The sequence below is a fragment of the Cnephaeus nilssonii genome, assembly GCF_951640355.1.
Source record: "Cnephaeus nilssonii genome assembly, chromosome: 6".
Lineage (NCBI taxonomy): Eukaryota > Metazoa > Chordata > Mammalia > Chiroptera > Vespertilionidae > Cnephaeus > Cnephaeus nilssonii.
The window spans coordinates 20,436,534-20,460,881 of record NC_137077.1 but is presented as its reverse complement, the minus strand read 5'-3'; the positions used below and the strand labels follow the sequence as shown (position 1 = coordinate 20,460,881).

Here is a 24,348-nt window from a genome sequence, read left to right as displayed (position 1 = left end):
GCTTATGCTTCTTGGAAGGAGGAACCTATGGTCCTTGCATTTCCCAGCTCTGTGCCTTGCTAGGTACTCTGTCAACATCTGTCAACCCCTAGTGTTAGTGACCTGGGGAGGTAGAGTTAGGTGGGGAGAGCACTGCTGGAATGTTGAGAAATAGTCTTTAGATGGGAATTTGGACTTATTTGGGGATGCTTTGGGATGAATTAAACTTTATGTAAATAGCTCATCTGGCCAGTATGGTATTTGGTTGGTCTTACCCAAAACTTAAGTCTTGTACGTAAGTGTCTGGAGATACCTGAATTTTGGTAGGCTTGGGTGGAGTTGATTCTCAGTTCCCGAGTGTCTGGAAATGATGGGATAAGGGAAGCTAGGGTCTGTCCTATACATCAAGAAGCTTAATTTGTGCCAGGATACTACTCAGCCAGAGGGGTGAAGGTGTGTACAAGCTGGGGCAGGGACAAGGCAATGTGGGCAGCCTACTTCACCCTGGCTGCTCTGTTAGAAGACACTTTCAGCATCTGGAGATGGGGGAGGTATGAATATGAATATTATGGGATGCATGGTTGGAAGGTATAGGGGTGGTGGAGTGGAGATGAGGGATTATGGGATGTGATACATTATGGGTTGTGCTGGGAGTTCTATGGTATATTTGGTTGACCCAGCTCCCTGCAGTTATTATGGGATGTCAGGGTATGGGTGGGGGAGTAAAAATTATGAGCTATCTTTCCAGTGTTAAAGGAAAGGAGGTTAGATGTCATCTGTAGGGTGACCGTAGGACTGGTAATGATTATGGGATATCTCTTTGATAGGAGAGGAGTGGTTATTATGGGCTGTGGAGCTGGAGTGAGTGTGTAAAGGTTGAGGGTGGTGGTGTGAGGACCTAGACCCTAGCCTGCAGGGGTTGAGGGCAGCTCCAGGGGGTTGGTTATTATGGGATGTCAGTATAGAAAGTGGCTGACTGATCATTAAGGGATGAGTGTGGGAGGAGGCCGAAGTGTCCGTTGTAGTGTGGGGGGTGAGTTTCTGACTATTATGGGATATCAAATTGGGGTGGATGAAGAGTGGTTATTATGGGATGTCTGTGGGGGCTGGGGATGAATATTATGGGTTGTGAGGCTGAAGTGCTGGGCGGGTGCTTATTATGGGATGGCCCTGGGGAGGGAAAGGTGACGGACGAATTATTATGGGATGCTAGCATTAGAGCCAACTGTGAAGAAGTTGGCAAAGAATGCCTATTATGGGATATCTGGGGGGTAAGGGTTAGTTGCAAAAGGTCTGTAATATTATAAGGTGTCAACAGCCTTGGTATATACGTGTATGGAGTATGTGTGTGTGTCGGGGGTGGTGGTGGTGGTGGTGTCCGAGTGTATTATGGGATGGCCAGGAGGTGGGTGGTTGCCCCGGTGACACGCGCGCGCGCTTGAAGGGGGCGTGGCCAATGGTTGCCTGAGCGACGAGGGGGCGGGGGTTGCCCGGGAGACCTAGGGAGGAGGGTGGCGGTAGTGGAGGGGGGGTTGGAGTTGGTTGAGGTTATTATGGGCTGTCCGTGGGGGGGCGGGGCCTGTGCGGTGGGATTTCCCGGCCGGTGTTTCGGGCCCTTTAAGAGGCGACGCCGGAGCCGGAGCCATTTTCCCCCCTTCGGCCGCGGTGAGGAGGAGCCGGAGCGGGAGTGACACCAGGCCGGACCCTGCGAGACCTGCGGCGGCTCCGGGGTGAGGAGAGCGCGAGGTTCCCCCAGGGATGCCCCTTTTCAGCCCGGCCAGCCCCGAGGGTCATCGCCGGTTCCTCAGGCTTCCCCAGACCCGCGCACCGCCCCCTGCCCGGAGGAGCCGACCCTTCCTCTCCCCCCGCTGCAGGGCGCCAACCTCCCCACCCCCCGCTCCAACCCGGACCCGAGCCTGGCTCCCCGCGACTCCCACCTCGGGCTTGGCCTCCCACAATGCCCGGCGTCCGCCCCCTGGCACTCTGCTCACTTGCCCCCCGGCACACGTGGCCCGACCCCCTGCCCGGGGGGAGCCCTGCGGCCCCCAGGTTCCTGCCTGCAGCCCCCCGGAGCGCCCGAGCCTCCACGCCCCCTCGTCCCGCTGCTCCTCGGGAGAACGCGAGTTGTCCCACCGGAGAGCCTCCGGAGAGCTGCCCTGTCTGGGGACTGGCCCCTCCCCAGGCGCAGAGAGGTGCCCCCCACCCCCAAGTGACCTTGTGTCCCCGAGCGCTTCCCCGCCAGCCGCCTCCCCCGCGCCCGCGCCGCGGCCACTCGGACCCTCCTTCCCCCTCCCTCGTCACACCCCGCTCGGTCCAGCCCGGCTTCCCCCCTCCCCACGCCTGCACCACTCTGCCGCCCTCGGGGGCGTCGCTGCCTCTCCTCTGGGGGCTCCAGTGGGGGTGCCGGCTTCCGGGCTGCCTCCGAGGAGTGTGGAACTAAGTTCAGCCCGAGTGGTTCGGGTGCCCCGCTAGGGTGGCCGCGGTGGGGGGGCCGGCGGTGGTGCTGGTGGGCGGAAGGAGCGGGTGGGGTGGGGGAGGGGGACGGCGCGTCACTGACTGTTCTCTCTTCCCCCCTCCCCCGCACAGTGACTCGGGCCAGTGGAGAGGGCCCCAGGCCGCAGGCACGAGCAGCTGGGCCGATTCCCTGGCCGGGAGCGGAAGGGGATGGCGTCGGGCCTGGGTTCTCCGTCCCCCTGCTCCGCGGGCAGCGAAGAGGAGGATATGGATGCACTTTTGAACAACAGCCTGCCCCCACCCCACCCAGGTAAGTCTTCCCCCAGGGCCCGGGGCAGGAAGGAGGCATTTGGGCCCTCCCTAGTGATTCCGGTGAGACCGGGCTTAGTTTCTCTCTCTCCGTGCCGTCTGAGGTAGAGGGCACCCGAAGGGAGTGGTTCCCTTCTGCGGAGCTCTTGGGGGTGGGGGGAGCCATGTGCCTCCGGGGCTCCGAGGACAGGGATGCCAGCTTGCTGCGCTGTCTGTCTTCAGGAATGCCATGCAGTTCCCAGTTGAGGGAGCTCTCTGGGCTGGTGGTGTGGGCTCTTGGAGGAACGCAGGTAGCTGGGGCCCCTGGAGGCTGTGTGGTGGTGGGGAGGGGGTGGAGGATTGCCTTTTGATGAGTCCAGGTGGGCATCTATGCTAGCTGGGATCCTGTGGTTGCTGCTGTGGAAAGGAAAGAGGGAGTGCTGGTTACTCTCTATCTGATTATTTTTAGCTTCTGATCAGTTACCAGTTTTCTGTGCTGTTTCAACTGTGCGAAGTTTGAATTGCGCTCCTTAACTGAGATCTAGAGCTCTTTCAGCCAGGCAGATGGCTGGAACGTTTTGAGCTGGAGGGAATGAAGGGGGCTAGGGGCAGCGTGTAATAGCCTGACCCGTAGACTAGGAAGTGTAAGAGAAGGGAGGTGACACTCTGACTACCCCCTTCTTCAGGCAAATGGACATAATCCAGGCTTTTTCCCCCTAGAGATTTCTGTCTGTGCAGGTAGCCTGGGATTTGGGCTGATGGTGTGAAGTGTTTGTGTAGGTGTGTTGGGGGTTGTGCTGTCTGTATTTTGGGGTGGCTCCTTGAACTGGCCAAACCTGTATGGTTATAACTACCTTGCCTTATTGGAGTAGCCCTTGTCTATCTCCAAATGATGATTGATGTCTTGCTTCTAATCGGATGAGGTCTCTTCTGTTTCTCCTTCAGAACCCCCAGCTAAGTCACCTGCTTGTTTCCTTGATTTTTTTTTCCCTAGTTTCGTTTTCTACATGCCATTTCTTCATACTCTCCACTTAAATTTTTTTTTTTTTTTCCATTCTGGAGCCTGCTGGTCCTGTTTCTGTTTCCCATGGACCATCTTTCACTTCTGCCTTCTCTCTCCTCAGCTCTCGTGGCAAGTTGAGGTGGTCTGGGAGAGAGTTGTTTCCACATTTGGTATTTTCTGAGTTGGAAGTCTTCACTTGCACCTGAGGCCACTTAGGAGAGCCGTCAGTCTTGTTACTGAGTCTTCAGCTGTTGGGATAAAAACTTAGGCTTGAGTCTCCTCACTGCAGGGCAGGGTGGCAGGTTTCTGTGCTGTTGCCCAGGACGGTGGTGGAGTGGTAGTCATGATTCCACCTTTTCTGGGAGGGGCATGAGAAGTAGTGACATCCAGCCAGAGTTGGTTGCACATCTTGGCTTCCCGCTGGCCCCTTGGTCTGGAGTTGCCCTCATGTTTATTGGGAGCTATGCGGGCTGCCCAGGTGAACTGTGCCCCACGCTGTAGCATGACCCAGTTTTCCCACTTGCCACACCCCATTCCTGCCCCTTTCCCAAATCCTCCTCTATATCTGAGCCAGTTTGCTGCTGGCCACGCCACTGTCAGTACCTTATCTGCCTGAGTAGTTTGGGGGTCTTACGTGGATTGGAAGGTGTCTCCTCTGCCTGCATGGGTTTGTCCTTGTCTCCACTTCCAGCGTTTATGGAGGTAGTGAAGAGGAAAACCCGGGATGTAGCTGATTGAAATAGGGATTGCTGAGAAGAAGCCCTTAAAGAAAATGATTCTTTCTGGTGAGATCCTGACTGGTGTTCCATTCCCAAGGGAATGGGAGGGGCTTTCTTGAGCCTGGCCTGATCCTGGGCTGAGTGGGGGGAGGCTGATGGTGCTTTGTCCAGCCTAAGGTCTCATGTTCCTTAGTATCTGCCTTGCTCAGGAAGGGTGGAGCCAGAGGCATTTTAGGGCTCCTTCTGAGGGTCAGGAGCTAAGAGCATGTGTAGGATTGAAGGAAGCATATTGTTGTCCACCATATCTAGGGACTGTTCTTTTTTCTTGGTGAGGACACGACTCCCAAATATTGGATAGGTGGCAAGAGGTGGTTTAGGATCTCTGCCCTGGACTCCGGGTGGGGGTGATGAGGAAACGGAGTTTCAGAGACTTCTTGTGGGCTCCCAGGCCACATGGTAAAATCTTTTGGGTATCAGAAATTTGAGGAGAAGGTTGTATGCTCTGACCACAGCTCCATTGAGCCTTTATTAAATCTTTGCTCTGATGATTGAAAAAATAGTTACGATTGAGGGAGGAGCCCAGTCCCTGTCATGTATTACCTTCATGTTTGTCTTGGGTTTCCTGGACTTGGATGTTAGGGCAGCCGCTTGAGAACTGTGTCACCCCAGAGGAGGTGTTAGGAGAGGTGGCATATTGACCAGGTAATGATTTGGGAAGTCTTCTGTCAGGGTAGTCTTTCCCCGGCTACCTCTCTCAACCCATCCCCCTCCCCTGCCACTTCCTGTCTGCCCTATGTTGGCAGCTGGGTGCCCTGGCTGGCTTCTGCGGTCAGGAGCCATTTTCCCTCTCCTCAGTGGGTGAGGCACTCCCTCCTTCTCTCCACTCCCTTCTCCACTACCCCCCTCCTTGGGCGGGGGTGGCTTGGGAAGGAGAAAAAGGAGGGAGGGGGGAAGAGGGAGCTGGTGTGCTGGTTTGAATGTCTGTTACAAAGGAAGCTGCCTCCTGGCCTTCTCCTCCCCCTCTGTGCCCCTTCCCACCTATCCCTGCCCAGGAGCTCTCTATTACCCCAGGCTTTGTGTGTGCTCCCAGCCAGGGGAGGAGGTGGAGCCAGATGGGAGGAGGATGGGGGTGGGGGGTGGAGAAGGAGATGGTGACAGCTGGGCTGATTTGGGCCCCTGGGGAGAAGAGACTACTGACCCAGGAGAAGCTGGGAACAGTAGAGCTGGAGATGGGAAAAGGAAATTAACGTTTGGGATTGGGCTGGCAACAGAACCTGGGACTTGGAGGTTCTGGTTGTTTTGAGCTGGGATGACCCAAAAGGGTGGTTGAGAGGTGTGGTTTCTGGGACCCCTGAACTGATATTGGGAATGTGGTGAGATATATGCAATAGTTTTTGCCATCTGGGTAGGATCTTTCATTCTCATTCCCTGATATATAGAGTACTTGGTAGATAGTTACAGGAGGACTAGACCTATTTGTATTATTTGGTTAACTCTAAGCAGATTGATTTAGCTGCATTGAAGATAAGCATATAGAAGACTCCTGTTAGGAATAGGGAGAGGAGGCAGGGGTCTGGACAGCTGCCCGAGGTGGGTCTGGTCTGGTCTGGCAGGCCTATTTCGGGTCTATCCAGCTCTCTTTTTGTATGTTTCTTTTTTTTTGTCCTGAGTCTCAGCTTCTTTCTGTGGGGTGTATAGCTGTCTGTTCAGTGGATTCTGGGACAAGAGATGGGGGAATAATGTCTAAAGCCTCTGGATTAGGCACTAACCTTTGCTATTGATCTTCTCCATACCTTCCTCTCTTTGCCAAATACATGTAGAAAACGAAGAGGACCCAGAAGAGGATTTGTCAGAAGCAGAGACTCCAAAGCTCAAGAAGAAGAAGAAACCTAAGAAACCTCGGGACCCTAAAATCCCTAAGAGCAAGCGCCAAAAAAAGGAGGTGAGTGGGTGACTGGATGCTATGGGGGAGTAAGAGGAAGAAGGGAGGAGCTCTGAAGAGGGTTGAAGGGCTGGGGCGTCTGTTACTTCCTCTGGAGTGCAGGCCACATGTCCAGGGGACAAGCCTTAGGGCAATCCTGAGGTCAGCATGTGTGTAGCGTGCGTGTGTCTGTCTCCCTCTCCTCCCTTCCCTGCTCCAGCGTTTGCTCTTATGCCGGCAGCTGGGGGACAGCTCTGGGGAGGGGCCAGAGTTTGTGGAGGAGGAGGAAGAGGTGGCTCTGCGCTCAGACAGTGAGGGCAGCGACTATACCCCTGGCAAGAAGAAGAAAAAGAAGCTTGGACCCAAGAAAGAAAAGAAAAGCAAATCCAAGCGGAAGGAGGAAGAAGAGGAGGATGACGATGATGATGATTCAAAGGTACCTGGACCTCCATCCTCAGTACTGTTTGTTAACGTTTGTCCTTTGTTTCCCAGACATTCTTCTGCCCATTAGAACATTTTCTCCCCACCTATTTCTAATGATTTCCTCTTAGCTCTCTTCCTCTGGTCTTGCAAACTCAATTCCCTTAGCAGGTGTAGGCATTAGGAGTCAGGTCTTTGACCTTGTTCTCTCTGCAGGAGCCTAAATCATCTGCTCAGCTTCTGGAAGACTGGGGCATGGAAGACATTGACCATGTGTTCTCAGAGGAGGATTATCGCACCCTCACCAACTATAAGGCCTTCAGCCAGTTTGTCCGGTAAACTGGAGGGTCTTGGGGGCAAGGGAAGGAGAGGTTGTCTATAATCTCTTCTCACTTCTCTTTCCCTCTCTTACTCTTAAACTTTTTAATTTTTTTTCTGTTCTCATTCATTTGTCCACCAGACCCCTCATTGCTGCCAAAAACCCCAAGATTGCTGTCTCCAAGATGATGATGGTTTTGGGGGCGAAGTGGCGGGAGTTTAGCACCAACAACCCCTTCAAAGGCAGTTCTGGGGCTTCAGTGGCAGCAGCGGCAGCAGCAGCAGTGGCTGTGGTGGAGAGCATGGTGACCGCTACTGAAGTTGTACCACCTCCTCCCCCGGTGGAGGTGCCTATCCGCAAGGCCAAGACCAAGGAGGGCAAAGGTAAAGTGGGACTTGTGGGTGGGCGACTAGTGTGGGCCTAGGATGGCGAAGACAACGTATGGAAATGCTGTTCTGTCAGCCCAAAGATAGACGATAAGAGGGAGGAATTAATGTTGGATTTAGGAGGGAAATTTGGGAAGCTGAACATGGGGCAGCCAGCTTAGATGGAGAAAATTTTATTATTTTCCTCATCTTCTGCCCTGTGATGTGTATTTGGATTGTATCATCTTACTTTGCTCTCTCATGATTTTAGGTCCCAATGCTCGGAGGAAGCCCAAAGGCAGTCCTCGTATACCTGATGCCAAGAAGCCTAAACCCAAAAAAGTGGCTCCCCTGAAAATCAAGCTGGGAGGTTTTGGTTCTAAGCGTAAGAGATCCTCGGTGAGAGCCCAGCCCATCCTTTTGGTTGAGGGTGCCATATCTAATAGAGAGGATGTTACCTTATGTCAGGATCTAGCCTGTACAGTAGGCGCATAGGATGTAGGGAGTTGGCCACAGAACAGGTGACTAGGTTCCATGTACAACAATCCTTGCTGGGATTCTAGTACCCCTAGTAAGAAAGGGATTCCTTTTCTACCTCTCTTTCCCCTTGGCTTGAACCTCTAACCTTATTCCCTTTTATTCTTCCAGAGTGAGGATGATGACTTAGATGTAGAATCTGACTTCGATGATGCCAGCATCAACAGCTATTCTGTTTCCGATGGTTCCACCAGCCGTAGTAGCCGCAGCCGCAAGAAACTTCGAACTACTAAAAAGAAAAAGAAAGGTGTGTTTCTTTTCTGAATCTATATGTGATTTGATGGGGAGGGAATGACCGGGGAAGAATCTCCCTAAGGAGATAGGGGTGGGTTATTTTTAGGGTAGAGGATGGTGGGAGGGGGGAGGTAGTTTTTTTCTAATAATTGGGCTTTCCCTCTTCCTTGCCCAGGCGAGGAGGAGGTGACTGCTATGGATGGTTATGAGACAGACCACCAGGACTATTGCGAGGTGTGCCAGCAAGGCGGTGAGATCATCCTGTGTGATACCTGTCCCCGAGCTTACCACATGGTGTGCCTGGATCCGGATATGGAGAAGGCGCCGGAGGGCAAGTGGAGCTGCCCACACTGTGTGAGTACCTGGCCACTGTGGCCCTTTGGGACCCTCGAGGGGAAGGGTGGGATGGATAAAGCTTTTTTGGGCCTTGGGGGAAGTAAGGTGGTGTTGCTGGTGTGGGCTTTGGGAAGCATTCAATGGAATGATGTGTGGTTCAGCCTTGGGTGGGGGGGTGGTAATAATCTGACTCTGTTTTTTCTTTACTGCAGGAGAAGGAAGGCATCCAGTGGGAGGCTAAAGAGGATAATTCGGAGGGTGAGGAGATCCTGGAAGAAGTTGGGGGAGACCCTGAAGAGGAGGATGACCACCATATGGAATTTTGTCGGGTCTGCAAGGATGGCGGGGAACTGCTCTGCTGTGACACCTGTCCTTCTTCCTACCATATCCATTGCCTCAACCCCCCCCTTCCAGAGATCCCCAATGGCGAGTGGCTCTGTCCCCGTTGCACGGTGAGTGACTGACCCCAGCCAGGATGAGGGATGTGAGGAGGGTTTTACAAACCTTCTGTGTGTAGGCATCGTGAGGCTGAGGTGCAGTAGAGGTCGTTGGAGAACTGTAAGCCTTTTAGCTCTGAGACAGGCGTTTTCCTTCCTCAGGTAGTCTTGGGAAAGGTGTGACTGACTGACTTTGAACAGAGGAATTGATGGTTTGCCAGCTGTCTTGAGGGGGATGGTGCACTGTTCTAGTCTAGTCCATCCTAGTTTTGCCACTCAGCCTTGGGGTCATGGTGGTTTAGAATGGTTAAAAGGGTCACTTATTGTTTTGGATTGCTTAAGAGGAATTCTGGGCTATAGGTTCTGTGGGTTTTCTGTTTTCTTGTTCTGGGTTATTGCTTTTTTTTTCTTTTCCCTTTTTATTTTAGAGAGAGGAAAAAAAAAACACACTCCACACATTGATTTGTTGTTTCACTTATTTATGCATTCATTTGGTTGATTTTTATATGTGCCATGACTGGGGATCAAACCCACAACCTTGGCAAATTGAGACCATGCTCTAGCCAACTAAACTACCCGGCCAGGTTATTGTTGAAGTCTAGCTAGCTTTGTTAAGCAGATAGTAGTGATCAATTCACACAAGTCCTGGGAAAAGTCCAGAAATGGAGAGGGAATTCTCTTCTCTCTCTAGAAGCGTCCTTGGATTAGATCTTATTTGCAATGAGATTTTAATAATTCTTGTATAAGCTTGAGGCTGTGGGCTATACTATCTCCTCCCCATGGTAATGATTTGGTTTTGGATCATCTCTTCTTCTCTCAGTGTCCAGCTCTTAAGGGCAAAGTCCAGAAGATCCTAATCTGGAAGTGGGGTCAGCCACCATCTCCCACACCAGTGCCTCGGCCTCCAGATGCTGATCCCAATACTCCCTCCCCTAAGCCCTTGGAGGGGCGCCCAGAGCGACAGTTCTTTGTGAAATGGCAAGGCATGTCTTATTGGCACTGCTCCTGGGTGTCTGAACTGCAGGTAAGCCTGGATAGGCCAGAGATGTGGGGGTTACAACAAAAAGGGTCGCGAGAACAGTCTTGTGGGTAAGAGTGACTGCAGCTCCTTGGTGACCTCTTTCTTTCTGCTTGCAGTTGGAGCTGCACTGTCAAGTGATGTTCCGAAACTATCAGCGGAAGAATGATATGGATGAGCCACCTTCTGGGGATTTTGGTGGTGACGAAGAGAAGAGCCGAAAGCGAAAGAACAAGGACCCTAAATTTGCAGAGATGGAGGAACGCTTCTATCGCTATGGGATAAAACCTGAGTGGATGATGATCCACCGAATTCTCAACCACAGGTACCAGTGGAGCTGGGCCAGACTGTGGTTGTCTTGGGCATAAGGAAGGGTAGGCAGCATATCTACTGGGAGATTGCTGCCAAAGGGTTTATGAAAATGGACATCACCAGTAACTTAGACTTGGAAGAGATGCACATTCTATTGTTATTAGCTGACTGAATCCTGGTATTTGAGCCATAGGAGACTATATATTAGAGGTAATTTTTGGTCCAAAGACTAGTATAGTAGAGTTTCTGAATACATATCTGGCCCACCTCCAGGTCTGGTTGGAACATATGTTATTGGCAGTTTTTGAGAGGAAGGCTGATGTAAGAGGAGAGGAGGGTAGCCTTCTGGCTCTGAGGATTTCTCCTTAACGTTGCAGTGTGGACAAGAAGGGCCATGTCCACTATTTGATCAAGTGGCGGGACTTGCCTTATGACCAGGCATCCTGGGAGAGTGAGGATGTGGAGATACAGGACTATGACTTGTTCAAGCAGAGCTATTGGAATCACAGGTGAGTCACTTTGGTGTGGAGTAGAGTTGCTTCTTATTGAGGACCCTAGACAGTGGTGTGATACCTGTCTTTTTCAGGGAGTTAATGAGGGGTGAAGAAGGGCGACCAGGCAAGAAGCTCAAGAAGGTGAAGCTAAGGAAGTTGGAGAGGCCTCCTGAAACTCCAACAGTTGATGTGAGTTGGGGCAGAAGCGGGAGGGCACAAGTTATAGGGTAGGACAATGTATCTTGTGTGCTCCAGTCTAGTGATGGTGCAAGTAATAAGTTTAAAGCTGAGAATGTTTCATGAAGTCTGTTTGCTCTTTTCGTTGTCAGAAAAATAAAAGCATAGGAGGTGGTGGTGTTTTGTTTTTTTAATTGATTTTTAGAGAGAGAGAGAGAGAAACACATTGTTTTTTCTACTTATTGATGCATTCATTGGTTATTTCTTGTATGTACCCTGGCTGGAGATGGAACCAGCAATCTTTTCGTATTGGGACAATGCTCCAACCAACTCAGCTATTTGGCTAGGGCCAGGAGGTGGTGTTTTAAATGACTGAGGAAGTGTTGTGGGGGTGGGGGTGGGGCAATTATACAACCAAGCTTTTATGAAACATTGGAACCTGGGTCTTCTGATCCTTAATTCATGGCTCATTTCCTCTGTGGTGTGTGTGTATGAGATGTGAGGACAATTAAGGTTAAAAAGATGGATCTTGGCCCTAAACTGGTTTGGCTCAGTGGATAGAGTGCCAGCCTGTGGAGTGAAGGGTTCCAGGTTCGATTCCGGTCAAGGGCATGTATCCTGGTTGCAGGCACATCCCCAGTGGGGGGTGTGCAGGAGGCAGCTGATCAATGTTTCTCTCTCATCGATGTTTCTAACTCTCTATCCCTCTCCCTTCCTCTCTGTAAAAAATCAATAAAATATATTTAAAAAAAAATGGATCTTGGGGGCAGCAGTGGGATGGGGGAAATAGGATTATCTGGTGGATCCTGACTAGCAGAATTAATGTATTGCTAGGGAGGCTATGATATGTCTTTTCTCAGAGATCTGTGGGATTCCCAAGACCTCCGTTTGCGTGATAAGTTATCAAACACAAAGTTACAATAACTGATGAGGATCTTTTTCTCCACAATTTTTTGTGGCTCCCCGACAAGGAGGATGTAGTGAAAATGTGTGAGGAGGAGGCAGCTCTGTTATGAAAGGAAGGGAATCTCTTGCTAGCTTATGACTTCTTTATTTCATCCTTCAGCCAACAGTGAAGTATGAGCGACAGCCAGAGTACCTGGATGCCACGGGTGGAACCCTGCACCCGTATCAAATGGAGGGCTTGAATTGGTTGCGCTTCTCCTGGGCTCAGGGCACAGATACCATCTTGGCTGATGAGATGGGCCTTGGGAAAACTGTCCAGACAGCAGTCTTCCTGTATTCCCTCTACAAGGAGGTAGGAAAGTTGGGGCTGTTAGTTCTTTGTGGGGGTATTTTGTGTTCATGGTCTTCTCTTACACTCTGAGGAGAGAGAAGAAGGAAGAAAAAATGATTGCTAACCTTGAATGACAGTAAGATAGACACATGTACACAGAGAAAGATTTGGGGGCATGGAGCCATGGGTAGGATTAGTGGTGGGTGCATAGAGCCTCTATGGATTTGTGTTGAGATCAGCAGAACTATGGGTGGAATTAGTATAGAAAGACTTAATGGAAGAGGTAAGGTTTTACGTTCTCTATAATGGCGGGTATGGCCTGTGGAAAGGAGTGGGCAGGGCGTTTTCATACATAGAGAAGGTCAGGGTAGGAATAGCAGGCATATGCCAATACTTGGATAGTTTCTGGGGCATGGGGTAGAGGTGGGCTCTGGGGTTGTAGTGGAATGGACCCTTTGTCCTTACTCTGTTCTTCGTTTCTTCTCAAAGGGACATTCCAAAGGCCCCTTCCTAGTGAGTGCCCCTCTTTCTACTATCATCAACTGGGAGCGGGAGTTTGAAATGTGGGCTCCAGATATGTATGTGGTGACTTACGTGGGTGACAAAGACAGCCGGGCCATCATCCGAGAGAATGAGTTCTCTTTTGAAGACAACGCCATTCGTGGTGGCAAGAAGGCCTCTCGCATGAAGGTATCTCAGTGGAAGGGAGAGCACTCTCAAGGGGGAGTTATTGTTATGGGCTTTGTTTGCCTCCTTGTGACTGGGTTCCTGGGATGAGGCAAAAAGGATGACAGCTGGAAGGAGGGAAAAGCCCCATAAGTCCCTTGGGTTTGCTGACACTGAAAAAGTTGAACATTAGTAACCAGGTTGCCGTCTTGTGCAGAAAGAGGCATCTGTGAAGTTCCATGTGCTGCTGACGTCCTATGAGTTGATCACCATTGACATGGCTATCTTGGGCTCTATTGACTGGGCCTGCCTCATTGTGGATGAAGCCCATCGGCTCAAGAACAACCAGTCTAAGGTGAGGGGGAAGGGAGGGAGATTATGGCCTCCAGTGTTAGTTTCTAATACCACTTACTCATAAGGGGAGACCTAGGAGGAGAGGAAAGGGAAAAACGGTCTTTGCTTTTCTTCATTACTGATAGCCCTTGGTGGCCAGGCCTTAAAAGAGAGGTGGAGTTGGAGGTGGGAAACCGAAGTATTAGGCAGTGAAAAAGCTGGGAGTTCTGCAGAGATGTACTACAGCCCTCATTTCATTGAGTTTCATCTCTCTCCATCTGCTTCACCAGTTCTTCCGGGTCTTAAATGGTTACTCACTCCAGCATAAGCTGTTGCTGACTGGGACTCCATTACAGAACAATCTAGAAGAGCTGTTTCATCTGCTCAACTTTCTCACCCCTGAGAGGTTCCAGTAAGTGTGTGTTAATGTATAATCGACTCATAATTCTGCTTCTGCTCTTCCTGTTGTCCATTTCTTATATCACTTTCCTTCTCCCTCTCCAACAATGTTTTCCTTTCTCTTTCTAAAGCAATTTGGAAGGCTTCTTGGAGGAGTTTGCGGACATTGCCAAGGAGGATCAGATTAAAAAACTGCATGACATGCTGGGGCCTCACATGTTGCGGCGACTCAAAGCTGATGTGTTCAAGAATATGCCATCTAAGACAGAGCTGATTGTGCGTGTGGAACTGAGCCCTATGCAAAAGTGAGTCAGAAGGAACAAAATATTGACTCCATTTTGCAAATACTGTTAGACATCAGCCAGTCTGCAAAATGTTTCTTTTTTTTCTTTTTAAATATATTTTATTGATTTCAGAGAGGAAAAGAAAAGGGAGAGAGAGGTAGAAACATCATTGATGAGAGAGAACCACCGATTGGCTGCCTCCTGCACGCCCCGAAGTGGGGATCAAGCCTGAAACCTGGGCATGTGCCCTGACATGGAAATTGAACCGTGACTTTCTGGTTCATAGGTTGATGCTCAACCACTGAGCCACACCGGCTGAGCTGCAAAGTGTTTCTTATTCCTCACCACACTCTGCTTCAAGGCATCTGGTGACAGGTGCAAGCAAGGCCTAAAGACATCTAATGCCGGGCAGCTGGAGTTCTTGGTTCTTTTTATTGTTTTTTTCTCTTGGTTCTTACGTAGTTAGTTATACCTTACCTTATTTAAAATGATGGTGGTGGTAGTGCTTGTTAGGTTTCCTTAGACCCAAAGTGAGATATATTGGAGGGAAGACCTCAGATCTTAGGACTGCATTTTGAGCCATATGAAGACTTGAGTCTGACTTGCCTTCCTCCGTTGCCCATGCAGGAAATACTACAAGTACATCCTCACTCGAAATTTTGAAGCACTCAATGCTCGAGGTGGTGGCAACCAGGTCTCTCTGCTGAATGTGGTGATGGATCTTAAGAAGTGCTGCAACCACCCATATCTCTTTCCCGTCGCTGCAATGGTATGTTGTGCCACCTCTTGTTCCTCCCTGGGTTGGAACTGCTCTGTTGGGCTTTCTTTCAATGTTTTTTTCTTCTTTGCTTCTCTCCTCAGGAAGCCCCTAAGATGCCTAATGGCATGTATGATGGCAGTGCCCTAATCAGAGCATCTGGAAAATTATTGCTGCTGCAGAAGATGCTCAAGAACCTTAAGGAGGGTGGGCACCGTGTACTCATCTTCTCCCAGGTATTATATGGATTGAGCTGGGATCTTTAAGGGATAGCAGTAGACACCCTCAGTGACATGAGGGAAAGAATTTTCATCTGACTTTCCCATAATTAAACTTGCTCCTTTTCCAGATGACCAAGATGCTAGACCTGCTAGAGGATTTTTTGGAACATGAAGGTTATAAATATGAACGTATTGATGGTGGAATCACTGGGAACATGCGTCAAGAGGCCATTGACCGCTTCAACGGTATGTGGGAAGGAGTGCATAGTTCTAGGCATCCTCATTCACTGTGTCTTTGGACCAGCCACTTGGTCTTCTTGTGTATCTGCTTTTCTGTATAGTTTTGGGTCTTTGCCAATTCATATGAAAAATAAATTTTTAAAAATGTTTTGATTGGAAGAGTGTATTGGACTATTTCTAGAAAGTTTTTTTCTTTGAAGTCTTCATTCTTTTGCCCGAAAGAATATTTTCTGTAATCGTCCTCATTGTATCTTGAGGCCCAGGAGGGACCAGGATTTATCCAAGTACTTATCACAAGTTAGTGGCAGACCTGTCTCAGTAGCCACCACTTTTTTTTATTTTATTGTGGTTTTTTAAAAAATTCTCATCTGAGGACATACTTAGAGGGAAGGGGGAGAGAGAAAGAGAGAGAGAGACATTGATCTGAGAGACAAACATTGATCGGCTACATGCCATACACTTTCTGAAACCAAGATATGTGCCCTCACTGGGACTTGAACCAGCAACCTTTTGGTGCACGGGACAACGCTCAACCAACTGAGCCACTCTATCTGGGCAACCTCTTCTTTTAAAAAAAAAATAACGTTAGACTTAACAAAAAGTTTCAAAAATAGTGCAGAGAGTTCATGTATACTCTTCACCCTGCTTCTCTTAATAAGTAATATAACCACAGTACAATTCTCAAAATCAGGAAATTAGCACTGGTATTATATTGTTAAATAAACCATAGACTCTAATTGAAATGTCACCAGTTTCCCCCCTAATGTCCTTTTAGTATTTCAGGATCCAAGTCCAGATTCGGCATTGATTAAGTTGTTGATTCTTTTCCTGTATGTGACAGTTCTTCAATCTTTCTTTTCTTTCATGACATTGATACTTTTGATGATTACTGGTCAGCTATTTGTGGAATGTCATTTTTCTCATGACTAGATTGAGATGAGACATATTGGGCAAGAATACTAAGAAGCGATGCTGTGTCCTTTTCAATGCGTCATATTGAGGGAGAGGACATGATGTGAATGTCTCATTGTTGGTGATGGTAACCTTGACCACTTGTTCAGGTGGTGACTGCTGAGTTTCTCCATTGTAAAGTTACTTTTCTCCCCATTGTAGTTGATAAATATCTTGAGAGATGTTTGAGACTGGTGACATCCTGTTTCTCCTTAAACTTTTCATGCTGATTTTAGTATCCATCGGTGGACCTTACTTACAATGATTATTTCTATGGTGTTGGCTCATGAGTTTTTATATTTCTGAAATTCCTTCTACATTTGTTAATTGGAATTCAGTAGACACTTCTAATGATGTTTTTGTTTTTTTTCTTAGCACCGGGTGCTCAACAGTTCTGCTTCTTGCTTTCCACTCGAGCCGGGGGCCTTGGAATAAATTTGGCCACTGCTGACACAGTCATTATCTATGACTCTGACTGGAACCCCCATAATGACATTCAGGTTAGCAGCCTTGGTATACAGTAACTTATTAGAAGTGAGGGCTCCACCATCTGGAATTAGTTGTTTTCAGGGGAAAACAATAGATTCTTTTTATGTCTTTTAATGTATTGTAAGCCAGAAATTTTTGGTTATCTGTGGTTCTATTTTGGGTAACATGATAGAGGGTGGTGTCTGGGGGCAGTGATACAAAAGGAAGTTCTGTATGAAGGCAAGCTGCAGCTCCTGCCTAGTGCTGGAATTTGTTTATAATGTAGAACTCTCGGCGAGAGTGAAAGCAGGAAAGTATGGTTACTTTAAATTTCTGGCTTCATTCTGTGCCCTCCTCCAGGCCTTTAGCAGAGCTCATCGTATTGGGCAAAATAAGAAGGTGATGATCTATCGGTTTGTGACCCGTGCGTCAGTGGAGGAGCGCATCACGCAGGTGGCAAAAAAGAAGATGATGCTGACGCATCTAGTGGTTCGGCCTGGGCTGGGCTCCAAGACTGGATCCATGTCCAAACAGGAGCTTGATGATATCCTCAAGTTTGGCACTGAGGAATTATTCAAGGATGAAGCCACAGATGGAGGTGAGCTAGTCAGGAACTTGTTTTGGTTTGGGGCTTGGCTTCTAAAGGGTATCCTTGATACCTAGGATCCTGGGACTTGGACCTAGGGTCCTGTGGAACTGGCTTTTTCTACTGCAGCTGCTGAAGCTGACTTTGGGCATATGGATCCTTGATTCTTTATAGGAGGAGACAACAAAGAGGGAGAGGATAGCAGTGTTATCCACTATGATGATAAGGCCATTGAACGACTGCTGGATCGTAACCAGGATGAGACTGAAGATACAGAATTGCAGGGCATGAATGAATATTTGAGCTCATTCAAAGTGGCCCAGTATGTAGTGCGGGAAGAAGAAATGGGGGTGAGTATGAGTCCAAGGCATTGCTTTGCTTGGTGGTTGATCCAAAATTGCAACTGAGACCAGGATGGTATTTGAAACAGGAAGAAAATACCTGTAGGCAAATTAGTACATTGATGAGTTGAATATATGTCTTCTTTTGAAAATAAATACTATAACATGATTAATCACATTTTTATCTTTGCTGTGGCTGTCAAGAAACCCACAGTTTTTACACTCAAAACAGTTATATTAGGTCTTTATCAGAATCTCATTTTCTCTTAGGGTATTCTGTTAATCCTACAAATAAACTTTGTTTGCTTTTTTAAAAAAAAATCTATTTTATTGATTTTTTTACAGAGAGGAAGGGAGAGGGAGAGAGAGTTAGAAACATCAATGAGAGAGAAACATCGATCAGCTGCCTCCTGCACACCCCCCTACTGGGGATGTTCCCGCAACCAATGTACATGCCCTTGACCGGAATTGAACCTGCGACCCTTCATTCCGAAGGCTGATGCTCTATCCACTGAGCCAAACCGGTTAGGGCTGTTTGCTTTTTTTTTTTTTTTTTCAATCTTCACCTAAGAATATTTTTTCCATTGCCTTTTTTTTAGAGAGGGGGAGAGAGAAAGAGGGAGGGAGGGGGGGTAAAGAGAGAGAGACATCGATTGGTTGCCTTCTGCTCATGGGTGAGGGTGAGGGTGAACCTGCAACCGAGGTATGTGTAGGTATGTGCCCTTTACTGTTTACTGGGAATCAAACCTTGGACCCTTCATCTGCTGGATGATGCTCTAACCACTGAGCAAAACTGACCAGGGCTTGTTTGCTATTTTCAAGTCTATTTGGAGAAAAGACAGGAAATAAGATATATACCTAGACAGCCAGTCTCTCTGTGCCTTTTAAAACATTAGAATTGTTGTTTTCCCTTCCTTTTCTTGTTCTTTTTAAGTAAAAAAGAAAACAAAAAACGGAAAAATACTAAAACAGTAATAAAATGTGTGGCATCTGTAATAATTTGTTCTCCCAAATGATAATGTTGGGTGTAAAATGAAAAAAAATTTGCCTTCTCCAATGATCCTCTTTAAACCACTCAGCTCAGGGTTCTTTGAATTGACATAGGTTACTGTGGTCTTTACCATTTTTTCTCAAAGTTTCAACTGAGAACTATCCCTCTTGCTGTGTGTTTCTTTCTTTTTTTTTTTAATTTCTTTATTGATTAATTGCTATGTTTTTCTGATATGTATCTATTATCTTTGTCCTTGAAGGTGATGCTACTAATCTTAGTTATGTGTAACTGGTTGAAAAGCCTGACATAGGTCTCTAGACTAGATTCAATCAAAACAACCCTCCTGAAGGTGCTCCACAGCACGTGATTGGGAAGGGAGGGGTGGTACTCTCCCTCCCATTGATAACCTCTGCTAAGGATTACACAGGTATATAAATGGCCTTCTTGTTAGTGGCTGTAGCTACTGTTTACTTTATAATATTTTAAAATTTTATTTTTTTATTAGATAGTAATTCACATGGTTCAAGATTCAAAAGATACAAAGTTATCTCTCCCACCCCTGTCTGGCTACCTAGTTCCTTCCCTCCCTAGGGATAATTTATGTATCTGGTTTCTTTTTAAAAAAAATTCTTTGTTTTTTTAATATATTTTTATTGATTTCAGAGAGGAAGGGAGAGGGAGAGGGAGAGAGAGATAGAGACATCAATAGTGAGAGAGAATCATCAATCAGCTGCCTCCTGCACGCCCCCCTACTGGGGATCGAGCCCACAAACCAGGCATGTGCTCTGATTCCCCGACTGGGAATCAGACCGTGACCTCCTGGTTTACAGTTTGATGCTCAATCACTGGTCAAGCTCAGTTTCCTATATGTCTTTCTAAAAGTGTTTTATGTACATAGAAGTTAAATATATATTTATCCATGCACACACATAAACATACAAGCGCATTTTCTCTTTTTAACACAAAAGTAGCTGTTTGTTTTTTTATTGTTGTTAATTATCACCCGAGAATATTTTTCCATTGATTTTTATTTTTTTAAATATTTTTATTGATTTCAGAGAGGAAGGGAGAAGAAAAGAGAGAGAGAAATATAAATGATGAGAGAGAATCATTGGTCAGCTGCCTCCTGCACACCCCCTACTGAGGATCAAGCCTGCAACCTGGGCATATATCCTGACCAGGAATTGAAACATGACCTCCTGGTTCATAAGTGGGCACTGAGCCACTCCTACTGGCTTTCCATTGAATTTTATTTATGTATGTATGTATGTATGTATGTATGTATGTATGTATGTGTTGGTTTCCCCCCCCCACTGATATTTAGAGAGTAGAATGGACAGGGAGAGACAGAGAAACATTGATGTGAGAGAGACACATTGATTGGTTACCTCCTCTGCATGCGCTCCCTGATCAGGCCTGGGGAATGAGCCTGCTACCGAGGTACGTGCCATTGACTGGAACTGAACCCAGGACTCGTCAGACCAACGCTCTGTCCACTGAGCCAAATCGGCTATGGTGAAAGTAGTTTCTTATACATAATGTTCTCTACCTTGCTTTTGTCTACTTAATCTTGAAGATGTAGTCTAAATCAGCACATAAAAAACTCTCCAACTTTTTTCCCCCTGCATAGTATATCCTTGTTTGAAAGTACCATAATTTATTTTTAAAAATTGAGGTATAACTGACATATAATGTTAGTTTCAGGTGTGCAGCATAATAATTTGTTAATTTGTGTATATATTGTGAAATGAACACAATAAATCTGGTTAATACCTATTGCGATATAGTTACAAATTTTTTTTTCTTAGAACTTTTAAGACTGACTTTCTCAGCAACTTTCAAATATGTAATATAGTATTATAGTCACCATGCTGTACATTATATTCCCATTACTTATTTATTTTGTAATTGGAAGTTTGTAACTTTTGACCCCTGCATCCACCCCAAACCCCAACATTTATTTTATTAATTTAATAAATGATGGACATTTAGGTTGTTTTTAATATTATGCTAGTAGCAGCAGTTTAATTCTTTTTTTAAAATGGTTATCTTATTTTTATTGATTTCAAAGATGAAGGGAGAGGGAGAGAAAGAAACATCGATGATGGAATGGAATCATTGATTGGCTGCCTCCTGCACTTCCCACACTGGGGATCGAGCCCACAACCTGGGCATGTGCCCTGATCAGGAATTGAACCATGACTTCCTGGTTCATAGGGCAATGTTCAACCACTGAGCCATGCCAGCTGGGCTAATCTATATATATAAAAACCTAAGGGACTGAATGAACAAACAATCAGTTGCTATAATGCACACTGACCACCAGGGGGAAGGTGCTCAATGCAGGAGTTTGCCCCCTGGTGGTCAGTGTGCTCACATAGCCAACCTCTTGTGGCCCGCCAACCTCCTGTGGTCCCTCCCTACCGGCCGACAGGCCCTGATAGTCTGATCGGGACTGGGCAAGAAGGCCCCATCAGCCCTGATGATCACTAGCCAGGCCAAGGGACCCCACCCATGCACAAATTTGTGCACTGGGCCTCTAGTTCTAACAAAAGGGATTTGGAATCAGTTAGTGATCCTGAAATGTCTGAAAAAACAACAAGACTTTCAGAGGAGCATAAACATTATAGGGACATAAGATGATATATGCAGGGTGTCCCCGCAAAAATGTATACACACTTTGAATGATTACAAAGTCAGTGTTTATTAACATATAGTTCACTTTTGAATTTAAAAGAATCTACAGAAATGAATAATTAAAATTTTATTGATTTCTGAGAGGAAGGGAGAGGGATAGAGATGGAAACATCAGTGATGAGAGGATCATTGCTTGGCTCCTTGCTGTAAACTCCCTACTAGGGATTGAGCCCACAATCCAGGCATGTGCCCTGACCAGGAATCGAATTATGACCTTGTTCATAGGTCCATGTTCAACCACTGAGCCACACAGACCAGGCAGTAATTTTTTTTTCCAGTGTCTGTTTTCAAACTGATGACAGTTCTATTCTGGCCCAGGCACTGCTAATGACTGGTGCCAGTTTTGTACCATAAACTTGATTATATATTCCCATAAAAAAATGGCACTTTATGATAAATCATCTTTGTTCAAAGCTTAGTCTGGCTTCATCCATTATTTAAAACCAGTTAAACCTGAAAAGGAGTTTAAGTGAGTTGTCAACTGTTAAAGTGTGCATACAATTTTTTGGGGTACCCTATATGTGTAATTCTGTTTTTTGCAAACATTTGGTAAACATTATGAAGTTTAGAAGAGCATAACTGTCCTACTTTATCTGTTGTGAAAATCTTTTGCAGGATTTCAGGAGTGGTTCCACTCTGTCTTGCTAAGGCTCTAACCTCTCTTTTCTACATTTGCTGTCTCCCAACTGTGTATGTGTCAATAAAAAGGGTAGAAGAAAACACATTATCTCTTTACCTGTCTCTTGTGATAATGGCTCCATTCCATGTTTTTCTTTAGTTATGTTGACTACTGATCGACACATAATTATGAGGAGCCATGTTGTGTCACTTCAATTTCTTTTAAGTTCTTAGGTTCAAGCAGGCACACCAAGTATTTCAGAGTCCAGTCATGCAAAGGAGCTAGCAGAATGGGAACTGTGAGGACCAGGGGTAGCTGGTGGTGCTGACTTCAGCACCCCTGAGTCCTGGCCCTCCCTCTGTCCCAGGAGGAAGAGGAGGTAGAACGGGAAATCATAAAACAGGAAGAAAGTGTGGATCCTGACTACTGGGAGAAATTGCTGCGGCACCATTATGAGCAGCAGCAAGAAGATTTGGCCCGAAATCTGGGCAAAGGAAAAAGAATCCGTAAACAGGTCAACTACAATGATGGCTCGCAGGAGGACCGAGGTGTGTGTGGCCGGCCCCGCCCCCCACCCATGGGCCGTTCCACTAGAGCAGTGGGCCCCGCTCATCTGCCCTCTCTCCCTCCAGATTGGCAGGACGACCAGTCCGACAACCAGTCCGATTATTCAGTGGCCTCAGAGGAAGGTGATGAAGACTTTGATGAACGTTCAGAAGGTGAGGGCTATGCTTCTCTTCTTGTTTATATATTGCTTTGTCTAATATCCTACCAGTGTCACTCATGCCTTCTTTTCTTCTTGCAGCTCCCCGCAGGCCCAGTCGCAAGGGCCTGCGGAATGATAAAGATAAGCCATTGCCTCCTCTGTTGGCCCGTGTAGGTGGGAATATTGAAGTAAGTGCCGTAAGATTCTAGGGAGGGGTGGGTTAGTGCTGATATTGGGTCTTTGGTGGAATAAGACCTGCTCCCTCTCACCTGGGTTCCTTCTCCCCCTAGGTACTTGGTTTTAATGCTCGGCAGCGAAAAGCCTTTCTTAATGCAATTATGCGATATGGGATGCCACCTCAGGATGCTTTTACCACTCAGTGGCTTGTGAGAGATCTGCGAGGCAAATCAGAGAAAGAATTCAAGTAAGTTGAGAGATGGCATAGGATTGACATAGTGCAAGGGCTTCTATAGCACTAGTCCAGCTGTGCAGGGAAATGGGCTGTTTCCTCTGATTAAGTTGGCAGGTGAAGCTCTTAGTAATAAGGTTGTGTTCCTATCTGGGACATGGCATGGAGTTTGGCGACCAGCCTTCACTGTGATGATGGGCTTTACCTCAGGATGAAGCCATAGTCATCTGGGATAATACCTAATTGGTGGTGTGGAAAAAGCTGGTCTAGGAGTTGGCATAATCGCTGTTTAACTCATTTCTCTATTTCTTCATTACAGGGCTTATGTCTCTCTTTTTATGCGGCATTTATGTGAGCCAGGAGCAGATGGGGCTGAGACCTTTGCTGATGGTGTCCCCCGAGAAGGCCTGTCTCGCCAGCATGTTCTTACTAGGATTGGTGTCATGTCCTTGATTCGCAAGAAGGTGAGCCCTGAGCTTCTGTTCATTGTTCAGGGTTTCTAGGGGAAACTGGAGAGCCATAGGAAAGGAACCTAGAGCTGGAATTGGATCTTCAACATCTTGTCCTGTTGCTGCAGGTTCAGGAGTTCGAGCATGTTAATGGGCGCTGGAGTATGCCTGAACTCGCTGAAGTAGAGGAAAACAAGAAAATGTCCCAGCCAGGGTCACCTTCCCCAAAGACACCTACACCCTCCACTCCAGGGGACACGCAGCCCAATACTCCTGCACCTGCCCCACCAGCTGGTAAGTCTGCTGTACTGTCATTTCTGTTCCTCTGTTCTTGTCCTGGCCTATGCTTTCTCTGCTCACCTGTGCTCAGTATAACAGGGGAGTCTGGCAGGACACACAGCAACCTCCCTCTCAGTTTAGGAGGGCCGTCCTGGGTATAGGGCTGGCTCTTAAAGGCACGAGAGGACAATTTAAGATAAGCCAGACTGAGAAGATATGGCATTCTCTCTGATCTAGGACCTTCTTCCTAACCAGTTGTCTTCTATTGGTTGCAGAGGATGGGATAAAAATAGAGGAAAACAGCCTCAAAGACGAAGAGAATGCAGAAGGAGAAAAGGAGGTTAAATCTGCAGCACCTGAGGCTGCTGTTGAGGTAAGAGATGGTTGTGACTGGATGCCATACCAAAGGCAGATGGATAAACCCACTCCTTCTCATTGCTGGCCTGTCTGCTTCATCTTTTGTCTTTTTTCCTTTAAGTGTCCACAGCCCCCTGCCCCTGCCTTGGAGGATGAAAAGGTCCTTGTTGAACCTCCTGAGGGAGAGGAGAAAGTAGAAAAGGCAGAGGTGAAGGAGAGGACAGAGGAACCCATGGAGACAGAATCCAAAGGTATCCACATTTTCAAGCACTACAGATCCCTGTGTAAATAAGTTGTTCATGGACTTCCAGCCAGGCTGTAGGATGTCAGGAGGAAGTAACACAC

At 47.3% G+C, this 24,348-nt stretch overlaps 1 protein-coding gene across 12 annotated transcripts in view; it reads left to right on the top strand.

The window, feature by feature from the left end:
* Positions 1-1,551: 1,551 nt before the first annotated feature.
* Positions 1,552-24,348, top strand: part of CHD4 (chromodomain helicase DNA binding protein 4) — a 31,253-nt gene continuing 8,456 nt past the window's right edge. For 2 of the 12 annotated variants that reach the window (XM_079775864.1, XM_079775865.1), the window contains exons 1-32: positions 1,552-1,709; positions 2,566-2,743; positions 6,264-6,385; positions 6,606-6,800; positions 7,001-7,119; positions 7,245-7,486; positions 7,740-7,867; positions 8,117-8,252; positions 8,415-8,593; positions 8,788-9,027; positions 9,833-10,036; positions 10,150-10,355; positions 10,720-10,851; positions 10,929-11,025; positions 12,080-12,271; positions 12,740-12,940; positions 13,134-13,271; positions 13,540-13,661; positions 13,780-13,953; positions 14,560-14,701; positions 14,794-14,925; positions 15,039-15,156; positions 16,477-16,601; positions 16,930-17,167; positions 17,330-17,505; positions 22,171-22,522; positions 22,609-22,697; positions 22,800-22,933; positions 23,238-23,382; positions 23,496-23,661; positions 23,922-24,019; positions 24,125-24,254. In XM_079775864.1, the coding sequence (XP_079631990.1) occupies positions 2,644-2,743; positions 6,264-6,385; positions 6,606-6,800; positions 7,001-7,119; positions 7,245-7,486; positions 7,740-7,867; positions 8,117-8,252; positions 8,415-8,593; positions 8,788-9,027; positions 9,833-10,036; positions 10,150-10,355; positions 10,720-10,851; positions 10,929-11,025; positions 12,080-12,271; positions 12,740-12,940; positions 13,134-13,271; positions 13,540-13,661; positions 13,780-13,953; positions 14,560-14,701; positions 14,794-14,925; positions 15,039-15,156; positions 16,477-16,601; positions 16,930-17,167; positions 17,330-17,505; positions 22,171-22,522; positions 22,609-22,697; positions 22,800-22,933; positions 23,238-23,382; positions 23,496-23,661; positions 23,922-24,019; positions 24,125-24,254 (4,972 nt within the window). In that variant the 5' untranslated portion in view covers positions 1,552-1,709; positions 2,566-2,643. Of the gene's footprint in view, positions 1,710-2,565; positions 2,744-6,263; positions 6,386-6,584; positions 6,801-7,000; positions 7,120-7,244; positions 7,487-7,739; positions 7,868-8,116; positions 8,253-8,414; positions 8,594-8,787; positions 9,028-9,832; positions 10,037-10,149; positions 10,356-10,719; positions 10,852-10,928; positions 11,026-12,079; positions 12,272-12,739; positions 12,941-13,133; positions 13,272-13,539; positions 13,662-13,779; positions 13,954-14,559; positions 14,702-14,793; positions 14,926-15,038; positions 15,157-16,476; positions 16,602-16,929; positions 17,168-17,329; positions 17,506-22,170; positions 22,523-22,608; positions 22,698-22,799; positions 22,934-23,237; positions 23,383-23,495; positions 23,662-23,921; positions 24,020-24,124; positions 24,255-24,348 lie in introns of all 12 variants that reach the window. The other 10 variants (XM_079775862.1, XM_079775871.1, XM_079775868.1 and 7 more) reach the window with 10 other exon arrangements.